We start from the raw sequence: 14353 nt of genomic DNA, 5'->3' as shown, positions 1-14353 counted from the left end.
CTTATGCCTGTAGAAATTTGTTAGTCTTTAAGGTGCTACAAGACTCTCATTGTTAACAATATACAATTCAAAAACAAAGGTTTAATTTGTTATAAAAGTAGTTTTAGCCTTAACATATATATAGCATCTTTTACCTGACGATTTCAAATGCTTTATAAACATTAATGAAAACTCTTGATGATACCCCTCTGATGTAAGGAATTATTAATCTTCCTATTTTACAGAGAGGGAAACTGACCCACAGCGAGGTTAAGTGGCTTGTTGAATGTCATACTACAAATCAGAAGCAAACCTAGGATGGAATTCGAGCATCCTAACTACCATTCCCCTGTTGTAATCACCTAGGCCCCAATCTTGCAAGGAGTTCTATGTGGGAAGATCCCTGCACCCATTTGGAACACCGTAAGAGGCAATGAGGCACAGCAAGGGTCTGGCAGGCTGTATAAAGCATCTTGTAGTATTAGAGTCTGAGATCACACTTTGCAAATCCAGTTAAAAAAAAAAATCAACAAATCATCTACAATAAAAAAAAAAGAGGCACTAATCCCTTAAATCCAAAATTCATGTTGGAAAGCCTAACACCCTATGAATGACAGCATCAATAGACAGTTCATTATTAATTATGTATGCAGGGCCTAAAATGTCTGAGGCACTTTACCAACAAGCCAGTCTTTGCCATAAAGAGTTATATAGACACATAGCTGCATTACACAGATAAACAGATTGATAGATTCCAAAGCCAGAAGGGACCATTGTGATCATCTAGTCTGACCTCCTGTAAAAGACAGGCCTTAGAAGGTCCCCCAAAATATGACAGCTAATAGATTAGCTAGGTAGATGGGACAGATATAGCTAACAGATTAGCTGGGTAGATCAAATGGGATAGCAAACAGGCCAGGTAGATGATCCCACAGATAACAGACTAAACATGTGGCAGCCTAGAGAGCGGCGAGACAGACCCCAGACTGGGCTGCTCAGACACGTGAGGGCTGACACAGTGGCTCGGTTGCACGGGTAGCCCCCGGTAGCCCCGGCAGGTATCAGACACGCGGGGACTGGAGATCACGACCGGCGATGGCGGTGTCAGCAGCAGCCCGGCCGCCCCCAGCTCCCCCCGGGTCACTTACCGAGGAGCCGGCCCAGAAGGGGCAGGAGTTCTTCACCTGCGGGGAGCCGCTGAGGGACAGCGCCCCGAAGCTCAGCGCCACCATGCAGCAGCCCAGGATGAGCTGCAGCAGCCCCAGCGACAGCAGCGGTCTGGCCGGCAGCAGCCCAGGGGACCCCGCGGCGGCCCGGCGGGCGGACAGAGGAGAGAGCGCCGCCGGGCGAGGCCGATGCTGCCGGAAGCCCGAGCCGGAGCGGCGGGGCCGGAGAGGCTGCGGCGGCGGGGCCGGAGAGGCGGCGGGGCCGGGAGCCGCTGCCTGAGGCGCCGCGGAGAGCCCGGCCACGGGGCAGCAGGAGCCCGGCAGCACCACAGGCAGAGACATGGGGGCCGGCGGCCCGGCAGCTCCGAGGGCAGGAGCGGACTCGGTCGGGTCGGGACAGGACGGGACGGGACCGGAGCGCTCCGCCAGCAGCGGGCGGTGCGGGGGCAGGCACCGCAAACTGCCTCTGCCAAGCCCTTCCCCACACCGCGCCGCCGCTGCCGCTGCCGCCGCGGCCCCTCCTCCCCCTTAACTCCCTCCGGGCTGCCCCCAAACGCACCCAGCCCCCCGCTAGCCCCTACGCGCCCCTTTAGCCCCCCCCCCCCCCCGCTAGACCGCAGGTGACCCCTCACACTCCTGGGCTAGTCCCCTTGTGCCCCCCTTAAACGTTCTAGGCTAGCCCCCTAGGCCACCCCCTCAATCCCCGTGCCAGCCGCTCTCAATCCCTCTGTGAGAGCCGCTTTCTGCCACCCCGCTAAACCCACTCCTCAAAGTCCCTCCCATGCCTAACCACGCAGGTGCTGGTGTCAAATCTCTCCCTAGCCCCCCACTGTTCTCTGCTGCCCCGACCACGCCAAACTCCTTCTGCCAAAGAAAGCGCTCTACTGCCACACCCCGCCCCGACCGCCACACCTCTCCTTAATGGCCTCCCAACCCACGGTCAGCTGCTGGTGCCAAACCGTTCCCTACCCTCTTCTGCAATCACTCTGCTGCCATTGCAGCTAACCACAGCTGCAGCCCACCCCTTATCTCCTACTACAGTCAACTTCCTCTCCCTTTACTACTGTTTGCATGTGCACCCCTTCCCTAAGACATCAAACCAGCCTGCTGTTGAGCTACCACACTGATCAGTCTACAAGAGGCTAGCATTAGCCTTTCCCTTTTCTTGTCCAACATTTCTTTTTTCCTCCACTCTGTTTTTCCTCCTCTTTTCTCTTTGTTGAAATCCCTCCACCCTGGCTCTTTTATTCTTTGGTCAGTGTTGTTACCAAAGGGTGAGGTTGAAGTTTTAAAATAACTCCTTTTGGGAGGAGGAAGGGGGGAAGCCACTGTATTGCATTTCACATTGTTGGCTTTCTTCCCACAAGGAGGAGGAGGGTTGGCAGAGAGGTGTGTGTGTTTGGTGCACTTGCACACACTATGTAATGCTCCCTGAATAAGGAGCAGGGTACGGAAAATATTTTTTCCAGTGAAATTCCCTCAGTATCTCATTTGTGTGTTAGCGCTCCAGTGAGCCATTGCGCAGACTGTTCTGTTCAACATGATGAAATGTTGGACCAGAGTAGGCTTAGGCCCCTCCTGCAAAAACGTGCTGCTGTTCCAGTTCAGTCACTACAATTTAAACACGTCTGGACATGACTTAGAAAAATAGGTAATCTCCATCATGAAAAATATAGCTGTTAGCGAGAGAGGAAAACATACCACACTAAAGGTGTCATTGGTTCATTTGGCAACACTTACCCCTTTGCAGAAAAGCATTGTAGGTTCAACATGTAACTAGGACTTTGGGGCAGACCTGATACTGACACTGTAATATAGTAGCAAAAAGAGGAGGAGCTGCATCATTAGAGGTGGTGCCCTAGGGATGAGATCCTTTCTGCCTGTTTCTGCTGGGCATCCGGCTGGAAATTAAAGATCCTCTAGCACTTCTTGAAAAGAGTACATTATAACCTTACTGCAGTGGGGTCTGGATAGGTTAATCTTCATGCCATGGATTATGTTGCAGGGTCAGGGGGAGGGGCAATGTTTATTCTCTCAATAGGTTCTAACGGCCAAGGCTGTGTAATATGAGCTAATGCTGAGTGCTGTTGCTGCTGCATTTGACTGCAGTCTCTGCACATCCAATATCTAACTCAATCATTACTTTGAGAACAACTGAAATGTAAGGGCACTATGTAAAAACAATTCTGTCTATAGAGGTAGCTGAATTCAACAGTAAATTGCAAGCCATTTTCTGACGTGTGTATGGATGTTTAATGCTATGCCTTGTCTCTGTTAAATGGAAATACTTTTCTGTTTAACACATTCTTGGGAAACTAGCATATTACATGTTTCAGAAATATCATTGCCCCTTTTTGGCCTGAGCAGTTAGCCAATATTTGGGGCTTTGTGTGTTTGTTTCTATTAGAAGGAAAAATTGCTGATATGAATCAGGTATTTTGTTGGTGCAGTCCTATTTATTTTTGAAGAATGCCCACAAAGTCATGTTTCCCTGAACATGGTACAAACAGCAGCAGGCAGGTTCATTACCCAGAAATCCAAGTCTGCCTTTCCAGTAAATATTGTACCCAAGAAGCTATGTCTCTGTTCTCTCTCAGAGACACTCATGACTGCTTTTTCCCCTTTTTTTGCTGGCTTCCTGCCTCACACACACAGCTCCAACCAACCAATCAATCAGTTAGCCTCTGCACTTGCAATGCATTCCAGGGAAACCCCTCAGCACACACAGTTTAGCTCTGCTTAGTTTAGCTATGTGGACTACTGCTGTGGTTAGTAGTCTATTGTTTCAGCTATCATTATACAAATTGGCATTTAATTGTTCTTTCTATGGCTGAATGAAGGGGGTTTTCTTAGTCAGCGGTGGCAGAGGTGGCAATCCCTCAGATAGAGGATGAGCTCTTTCACAGATTTTATTTTATATGGGTCCTTTGGTGACTGAAGGAGTATGATCCTGCAGACTGGCTGGCAGATGTTGCAGGTTGTGTTGGAAGGCAAGGGAGGGCCACAGTGACAGTTTTTTGTCCTTTCTTTTCTGTCATTTTTCTACAATCAGGGCAAGGCAATTTTCCTCAAAAGTGGCTGTTCCTTCTCTGATAAGTCTACACCAGTTAGCCTTGTCTTGGGCTACTGTCTCCCGGTGGGTGGAGTCAATGCCACATTTCTTGATGATTATCTTGAGGTATCTTTTAAGTGTTTCTTTTAGCTTCCTGTTTCCTATCTCCTTTGGTGAGTTGGGTATACAGCAATTGTTCTGGTAAGCATGCATCAGATGTGTGCACACAGTGCCTGCTCCACCTCAGTTGGTGCTGAATAATCAGGGCCTCAGCATTGAAGATGTTGGCCTGTATAAGGACATTGACATTAGTGCGGTGATCCTCCCACTTTATGTTGAGGATCTTCCAGAGAAGGTGCTGGTGTTCCAGGTTTTTCAGATGTTTAAACCTGGATGTCACCAGGTCTCACAGCTGTAGAGGAGAGTTGGAATTACCACTGCTTTATAAACTAAAAGTCTAGTGTTATGTCTATACATCATAATTATTGAATACCCGGTGAAAGAGTCTGCCAAAGGTAAGACTGGCACAGTGGATTCTATGCTGACTCTTGACATCTATATTTGCCCTCTATGAGAGATGGCTGCCAAGGTAGGTAAAATGTTCTACATTTTTCCAGTTCTTCTCTGTCAATGTACGTCTTCCTTGCTGGGTCTGATGATTGACCTGCAGCAGGATGGTGGAGAACTTTTGTTTTGCTGAGTTCATGGTTAGCCCTAGGTTTTTGTAAGCTTCAGAGAAGCAATTAAGGGCTGCTTGTAGAGCCTCCTTGGAGTGTGCAACTACAGAACAATCATCTGCATACTGGAGTTCAGTTATTGTTGCCGATGTTACTTTAGTTCTGGCACAGAAGCGAGAGAGGTTGGAGAGTTGCCATCAGTCCAATATTGGATGCCAATGCCCTGTGGCAGATGGTCTTGGATTAGAGTTTTCATAGTTGCTAGGAAGAGAGTGAGAAGAGAGTGGGTGCCAGTACACAACCCTGCTTTACGCCAGTTTGGATGACAAAGGGCTCAGAGATAGAGCCACTGCACAGAATGGAGGCAGTCATCCAGTCATGGACGAGTCTTACAATGGTGGTAAATTTGCTTGGGCAGCCAAACTTTAACATGGATTTTCCATTAGTACATTCATCCATTAGTACATTAGGTCTGTAATGGTCTGCTTGATGGCAGCCATTGATACCTTCCAGCATAACAATACTATTATATCTAAAGTGATTGTAACAGGTTTAATGTAGATGGAAACTGAGGTACTATAGTCTTGCCATATGTCAGACAGAAAAATATAGTAGACAATCTTATCACAAGTGTGGATCGTATGTAACAATGTTGAAAATGAGACTTATCCTTTTTAGTTTACACGACTTAGTTACACATATATTCATTTTTACAGTTATTCATAACATAGTTCTACTTACATCCAAAATACTATGTTAACATTCTCTTGATTTGCATAGTCAAGCATTCAAAAGTTAGGAAAAGCCAGAATTAAAGTTGCCCATACAACCCCAGCCCCCTTATCTGATGTCTTTACATAATCGCATACCGTTTTGTCTACAAGTGGCCTGTGATCCATCTATGCTTAGGGTAGCCCACCTGAAAATGCCAAGGGCAGGGCAGGCTGCAAAAAGAAGAGCAGATTCTCCCAAACTGATGGATAACACTGCAGTTAGATTCCCAAAACAGTTACAAACAGTGCTTCTGATTCCCCACACTGGTTATCAAGAAGTTAAAACAAAAATGCACAGCCGCCTGCTGTGTACCAAACTGTGTGTTACTGCATTTTAGTCTCTGGCTCCCAGTCAGCAATTAGATCCAGTAAAGAGATAAGTTATTTAAAACTCTGTTCCCTTTACCAAATGTTCTCCTGACCCCAAAGAGTCAGCCACATTGCCAGATCAATATAAGTCTGGATCTTACCCAAAATATCACACTGCTAGCCAATCCTTTAGTAACTAAAACTAAACTAAAGGTTTATTATAAAAGGAAAAAAACAAATGAGAAGAGAAATATTAAATGATCAGAGCAATCAGATACATAAAAGTGACATTAAAGTCATTATATATATATATATATATATATATATATATATATATATATATATCAGATTCTCAGCAGAACTGTGGAGTTTGCAGGCTGGAATACATTGAGTATCTGGATGGGTCTCAGTCCTTTGTTTCACAGCTTCAGTTGTAGATGAATTAATCCAGAGGTAGGAAGCAGGAATGAAGACAAGATGGGGATGGTGCAACTGCCTGTTATGTTCCTTTGCCATGTGGCTTGTCCCAAACACAGCCACACAGCACATGGCATGGAAAAAACCCAGAGTCCCCTGTTCCTGGGCATGTTCTTAAAGGTCCTGGTGACTCATATGGAATAGCCCCTGGGTTCATTCACTGGATTCATAGTACCTTCGAGTTTCCTTGATGGACCATTAAGCAGGCTTACTGCTGCTGCCATCCTGTCTGGGGTGTCACTCAGAAACACAGCACAAGATGAAATACCAATGTATCATACATATTTAGAACTTATAATATAACACTGATACATATATATAAATGTGCTTATCAATTATAATCTTTCCAATAGTACCTTACATGACACATCTAATACAAATGATTGTACTTTTGCAATATTGATATTAAATAATATTATAAATGATCCTTTATACACCAGACAGCCTCACAGGGCCAGTGAATGGGTAGTTATTCAATATTTCTTTTTATCTTCCTTATTCAATGTGTGGCCCCAGGCCTTACTTACAGCACGCCATCTAAACCTTACACTGAATACCCAATTATTAATTTCCTCATGTGCATTTCCATGATGCTCTTACCAGAGAATATAGCATTTTATAGCACTTTATATATTCAAAGCACAGCTCTCATTGATCTCAGTTGCAGTTGTGAGTACTCAGCACTGCTGAAATCAGACCACAGGTGTCTCAAGTTGGGTACCCAGAAAATGAGTAATATACAGTGGCCACCTCTGACAACTTTGGTTGAAGTGACTTGCCCAGCATCATATAGGAACTCTGGTACAGACAGGGACAGAATCCAGTTCTCCAGGACAGCTTTCAACTGCCCTAATCATGAAACCATCTTTCCTCTGTCTTCTATCCCCTGCCTCATTCATTACACACATTCCGACTTCAGCAACAAATCAGGCAGAAGTCCTACAGACAAGAGTTTTCGTCACTACACACCCTGATTCATCCCCAGAACAGGTCCAGCATCTGCACTGAATGAAGCAGGGATACTGTGGATAAAATGGCATGTGATCATATAATTATAGACTATCATAATGCATACACACACGGGGGCCAAATTAAGGTTGCACAGGCAGTCTTAATTCTGGCATTTCCTAACTTCTGAGTGCTTGACTTTGCAAGCTTATAATTTTCTTTTAATGTAACTTTTTATTCTGTGTACACATGCACACACATACTACCATAACAAACATAACAGCACCTATGGTCAGCCACATGGCACCATTACAACAGTCTATATAATGAAAATATAAGTTAAAACAGAAAATTACTTTTTTGTCTACCCTCAGTTTATTTCTCCACATACACAGCAAACATCAACCAGTGCAGCTCACCTAAATCCAAGCACACCAATTTCCACCTCATCTTTTAGGTCCAAAGCTATTACACACCCATCTCCCTCAGAATCCTCTGAGCAGCCTCTCTTTGTGTCTCATCACCAGATTTGGGAGGGGAAGCTTAAGTTTACCTTTACAGCCACATTCTCCATTTTACTTCAACAGTATGGCACCTCATGGACGAGCAGATGGAACAAATAACTAACACAATCAAAGTGATTTTGCTTGGGGTTACATTTGAAACCCCAACACTTCAGAATTCTTTGTTCCTGGTATCAGTGATAGATGTCAAATACTGGTAACACTTTCTAGTAACTAGCAGCTGGCATTAGAAGAGCTAATGTTAGAAGTGCCATGCTAATCATGCTGCTTTTATTTCTAATGGGGCAGTCTGCCATCCTGTTCTGTGATTATTTTTCATGATTCTTAAGAGATTTAAAATTCCTGCCTACCTGCCTGGGGTTTTTTTGGTACATGAAATCATTCATAATTTAATGCTATAATGCAGTGACTAAGGTTCAGGTTATGTTACTGTTGAGGCAGTGTGGTACAAGTGGAGGAGTGGGAGTCAGCAGATTCAAAGTTCCAGCTCTGTTATTGACTTCTTGTATGAACAGCTTCACCTCTGTTTGTTTCCCTTTCTGTAGAATGATGTTGATAATCACTTACCTCTCTTACTGAGTGTTGGGTGGATTGATTAGTTAAGAGGCTAGATCCTTTATAGAACCCCATGGAGCTGTGCTGATTCACACCCATGGGGATCTAAGCCAATGTTTGTACAGTACTTTGAATGTGTTATCTACTGCATCAGTGCTAATGTACAGTACAAATTCTTCATCCAACAATAAATCCTTATTTACCAAGGAGATCGCGGGTGGTGGGTAAAAAGGGGGCGGAGTGGAAAAACACATTTATGTTGGTGGGATAATCTAAAGAAAATGGCAAGTAAAATAACTCAAAGACTGTATCCAGGGAGAAAAATATGTTGTTGTCCATAAAAGAGTTGCTGCCAGTGAACAGATGGAATTTTTTTAAGTTGGCAAAAGCAGCACCTTTTTTTTAATCGCTATTTTTATTCCACCTCACTTTAGGTTCACACTGACCTTTTTTGCTGTAACATTCATTGATCAACTGCTGCATTGTTGCAGGCTCTCTCACAATTGACTTCTGCTGATAGAAATGTGTTTATTTAAAATCTCATTAATTCTGCTCCTTTCTTCCTCTTAAGGGGTCAATTTTAGAAGGACTGAAAACTTTTGACTCTAATGGAAGAAGCTAGAGAAACTCACTGCTAATAATTCATTGCATTCATAATTATCACCCTAACAGATGCTGGCAGGCCATAAACTGCACTAAGCTTCCCATGCAATCTAGAACTCTGGATTAGCTTCTCTGATGTCAATAGTGACTCAGTGGCAGAATCACTGGTTGATTTCCCCCTCCCCCCCCCCCCCCCCATTCTTTACTGATGTATTGAAATTTGAGTCATAAAAGTTCTGTTCAGTATTCTCCACAAACTATGAATAAAATTAAACACAATAGCTATGAAGGAGAAAACCTTAAGGATTGTGGAAGACCCTGAAAGTTTCATTTCAGGATGGAGTCACATATTTCTTCCCCATGTCATTTTAGGATAGGAATTGCTTCCCCATCCTCCACGTTCTGGTTAGGTAACTCTAACTGGTCTTTTAAAATTCACATGTCCTGCAGTTATTCATTTTCTTTTTACTTGGTGCCTTTTAAGGCCGCATCTATACTACAAAAATAACCATGCTTGAACAAAGTTATGTAACATTTGTGGTCAAACGATTTTATACAATTGTTTTTTCTGTCTACACAGGTTATTCAAAAAAAAAAAAAAAAACCCAACCCCAACTATGTTTAAACCCTGGTGTCCATGATTAAGTCATGCTATAACAACTTTGTGATAACCATTTTATTTTGTTGGGTGGGCAGGGTCTTAAAATCAACCCTCTTAAACTATTTTCAAAGAGCTGTTTAGAAGGGTAAGTCACATTCCCTGCTGCTGCCCCATCCATGACTCCTCCACATTCAGCTGTAGTCCTCTGTGCTGCCCACGTAGTTATGGTATGACATTACAGACCCAGCCACCAGTCTTTTTCCTCATTAGAAATGTTGTTGCCATCATCAACTATCAGCTCTTGCTATAGAGCAGCCCACAAGTCTGAGCCAAATTCTGTTCTCTGATCAGTGTAAACTGGAGAAACTCCTCTGAAGTCAACTGAGTTACTCCACATTTTTATCAGTGCTACTGAAAGGAAAAAATGTCTCAAGGAGTCTCACTAAAGTTTGAATAATTGAATCTTTTCCCCACCTCCACCCCTGATTTTTTTAAGGAAAGAGACTATGGATGCACAGGAATATAGCCGGGAACAGAAGTTTTTGGCAGCATTGCAGAAGCATTTTGTTTCTACTTGGCATCTTATCAAGGGACAGAGCAGGAAAACCAGGTATAGAGAAAAGAGTAACAAAGCAAAAACCAGCAATTATAAACTGATGCACACTTTTTACCTGATATGGACTCTGTTCCTAAGGTCGAAGGAGTGGTTCTGCTTGGCCATTTTAGTTTTATCTCCATTTCTAAATGTATCCAGCACCTAGGAGCACTGGAGAAGACAGGTGACTATTTAACCAGGATTTATTTCAATAGATAGAGTATCTGCAGTTGAGACTGGGTTCATCTGAAAGTAAGCAGGCAAAATAAACACGTAAATGTTATAACAGAGCCAATTAACAGCACATGTAGAGATCCTAATGTATTGGATTTAAAATGCCTCTACCTGCCCACCATCTGTGGTTTCTCCAGTGAAGTTCTCATCTCTGTTCAAGACCAGTGTTTGAATTCCTAGTTTAAAAACTTTAGATACGTCTAACACAGAGACAAGATTTTAGTTGCCTATTCAATTACTGCCATCCATCCGGTTTTCATCACTGTGGTATCTAAGTGCCTTTGTTGTGGGGTGGGATAAGGAAGAAGTAACAGTAAACACACAGCTATTGTCCTCCTGGCCTAGCAGGGCTGGCTGCTACTCCAGACAGAGGCAAGGGGAGGGCAGCTGAGCACATCATGTACTCTGAACCTAATTCTGGGTTCTGAAATACGCCAAGACTGATTCTGCAATAAAAACAGAAAATTCAGTGACAGCATAAAATGACTAGAAAATGCCAAAAGGGGGTTAATAATTAAACTACTGATACAATCCAAACCTCTGCTCTTGAATGTTTTAGCATTTATTTTTATGCTGCCACAACCACCATGTGGTGGGGACAAGAGAGAGTTGGTCAGGTGGGGGAGGGGAGTCTGGCGGTTTTGGCTGCTAGGAGAGGGAGTCAACTCATTGGTGGAGCTTGTGACGCCTTACCTCAGCGTGGTGGCATTTCTCTGTTTGGGTGTATGTAATAATGTTTGCACACCACAGCCAATCAATTCCGGAATGTTTTAGGTACCAATGGGCAGAACACTACTGATTTGGGGGTAATTGGAAAAAACAAAATGGGGGGAGATCAAGGACACTCAGCCCATGGCATCCACTTAGCAGAGCTACCAGTTTCAACAAACTTTTGTGATGGTTACTTGGTGGCAGCTGTTAACACCATACAGCATAACAATATCCCTCCTCTTAGCTTTGCCCATCCCCCCAATCCAGTTAAAAATGTTGACACCCTGCAAGAAAGAAGGAAGGGGCAGAAGGAAGGAAGGAAGGAAGGAAGGAGAATGGTGGTGGTATGAGCATAGGGGCACATACAGAGCCCCTGGCATAGGAGGAATGGCTGGGGAGGGGTGTAACACAACCTCTAGCAGGGGAAGAATGGAGGATCCTGGTATGGGGTAGAAAGGGGGAAAGGGCAAGAGAGACAGGGGCATAAACCACCAATGGCTTGGGAGCCCATGGCATGGAGGGATGGGGACGTAGGAGGGTACACAGACCCTTGGCATGGGATGTATTGCAGGGAGTCCCTGAAATAGAATAGGGAGGGTGGCACACAGAGAGATTGAGAGGTGGAATGGAAGAATACAAGGGGGATGTCACCACCCATCTCCTGTCATGGGGGAAGTGGAGAATGAGGGGGCACACCAAGACCCTATCATAGGTGTAGCATGGGGAAATGGGGGCACACAGAGCCCCTGGCATGGGGAGAGGGGTTGCAGTGAGTCCCTGAAATAGAGGGAGATGGGAGGGTGACACACAAGGAACTTGGGGTGTGTGTGTATGTGAAAGAATGCAAAGAGCCCTTGGTGTGTGCAGTGAGTTTGGCCTCAAGAAGCTACAAACTTTGTGATGTTCTCCTTCAGTTTGGGGGGTAAATATTGGCAACTCAGGATCTTTGGGCCCATGGGAGAGTTAGGCAGGAGCTTTGGGCAGCCTGGAATGAAGGTCTTATCTTATTCCCCATTTATGGCTTTTGACGTTTGATTTCTCCCTCTCCTTCGGTGGCTCAGGATAGCGGTAGTGTAGTTAGCACGCATGTTGGTATTTCTGGGGAGAAGTTGCAGGGTGACCATCACTCCCCATTCCACCTGAGTCCTGGGGGAAGGGAGTGGAACACCAGAGCATCGTCCTCCACCCCTTCCCCACTTCCACCACCCCTGGTGGAGCTTTGACTCCCTAGGACAGCAGTATTCGGCAGAGTCCCCCAACAAGCAAATTCCCATCCAGACCCGCTCTAAACACCCCCACTGGTTTCAACCTCTCATTGTATGGAAGTCATTCCATTCCTTTAATCATTTTTGTTACCCAGTTCTAGTTCAGTTTTATTTCTGCTACCTATTTCCTGAGATGGGAAGATGAGGACTAAACGCAGTATTCCAGATACAGACTAATATATAATGGCATAATATTTTCAGGATTACTTTCTATTCCATTTTTATACATAATGGGAAGGGGGGGAGGGAGGAGTTTGTGCAAAGCCTTGATCAAGTTGCACCAAATTGTGCATCATTAGTACTTTACATTTAAAAACTCCTAGGGCAAATGAGTAAATGATTGCTAGTTTGTTATCATGGAAACAAATTCTCTACTACCCCAAACACTAAACCCTAGAAATGTCAGACTGTTGTCTCGTCTACTTGGAAGATAACCAAAGGATTCAGTAGCAAGTAGGATAGATATTGTAGCATGTAGTCTCCGTTGTAACATTTATCAAGTAATTACCTCCAGAGAACAAGCATTATACAGCTGTGTTGTTCAAATGACCAGAATACATTATTACCAAAAGAAAAATGACATTGTTTATGATGGAGGCTATATTTAGACAACGATGAACAGGAGTGTATGCATTTTCTGCAGTGAAAAGTAGTTAAGGGATGATAGTGGTTTCTTTACGGTGGAAATCTCCCTATGCCTATGTTCCAGTGTAATGTGTTGATGGGTAATGAAGGAAGACATTTATATGCTGCTTTGTTTTGTTGTGATACTATTGGATGAGTGTTAACTAAGCAAAAATGTGTACAATTGGAATGACTACATGAGTCAGGAGGTTAAGCTGCCTTGCTGACACAGGGTTGATTATCAAACTTTATGGTGTCATTAGCTATTGATCTATACAGCTTTACAAGTGAGTTTGTCACTTTACAGAACTGCAAAGATATGCCCCTCAGTGACACGCTTACAGTCTAATTTAGAAAACATGCCCATCAACCAGCACCACACTCAATTTATTATCATATGATGGGAAGGTTGCATTACTTACATCTGCCATAATCCAGAAGTTATGTATTTCATTCCAAATGAGCTTCTGTGTAGCTCATAGGCTAAATTCACACAGCTCTGCACCAAGTTTCTGCTTGGCAGAAGTGCCCTCGCGGACCTTCTGAGAAAGTTATAAGGGTGTAATTATCTATAACTTCTCCTTTATTACACAGAGCACATGAGCACTGCTTCCGCAGTAGACAGTACTGGTGGGGAGGCAAGAGTGGCTAGGTGTGCTGATTTAAATGCACCCCGCAGCAGCCAGGAGTCCTAGGAAGGGCCCATGCAAACTTACACTTCCTCAGTGGCAAATCTCGTTGTGGTCTGGTTTCAGTGATGTCTTCAGTCAATAAAGCACAGCACATACATACATGTTTTGCTGAACTGGAGCAATAAGGCTTATGCAAAAGGATTCATATCTTTATTGGCAAAGAAAATGTCTGACCTTCTGTCCTCACCAGACATGGCTCTTACAACCACTAGGTTTTTGCTTTTAAAACTCTTACTTAGTTCATTTTAAAATATATAATTTCAATTCTACACTCGTTTGAGCTCGCCAAGAGCAATTCTGAACACACGTAAAGAAAACAAAGCTGTCCCCACAGTTAGAGCTCTAGGCTGGGACTTGGGAGACTTGGATTACATTTCCTGCTCCACCACAGACTTCCTGTGACCTCGGGCAGGTCCCTTAGGGTAGGTCTGTACTTCAAAGAAAAACCCATGGTACCGAGTCTGAGTCCAAGTGAATTGATTGAGGCTTGCAGAGCTTGGGCTGCTGGGCTAAAAATAGCAGTGCAGATGTTCCCAGGCTCCAAGACCCTCCCCCCTCCAGATTTTCA

The 14353-nt window shown here is 44.2% G+C and overlaps 1 protein-coding gene across 1 annotated transcript in view; it reads right to left on the bottom strand.

Annotated features, from left to right (window-relative positions):
• The window catches only part of ENTREP1 (endosomal transmembrane epsin interactor 1), a 50340-nt gene extending 48673 nt beyond the window's left edge, over window positions 1–1667 (bottom strand). The window contains exon 1 of the mRNA XM_067568867.1: window positions 1128–1667. Coding sequence (XP_067424968.1) covers window positions 1128–1487 — 360 coding nt within the window. The 5' untranslated portion in view covers window positions 1488–1667. The remainder of the gene's footprint in view (window positions 1–1127) is intronic.
• Between the last annotated feature and the right edge of the window lie 12686 nt (window positions 1668–14353).

The sequence above is a fragment of the Emydura macquarii genome, unplaced genomic scaffold, assembly GCF_026122565.2.
Source record: "Emydura macquarii macquarii isolate MOO-44397 ecotype Brisbane River unplaced genomic scaffold, CSIRO-AGI_Emac_v2 contig_2897, whole genome shotgun sequence".
NCBI lineage: Eukaryota > Metazoa > Chordata > Testudines > Chelidae > Emydura > Emydura macquarii.
This window is presented reverse-complemented; position numbering and strand designations above follow the sequence as displayed.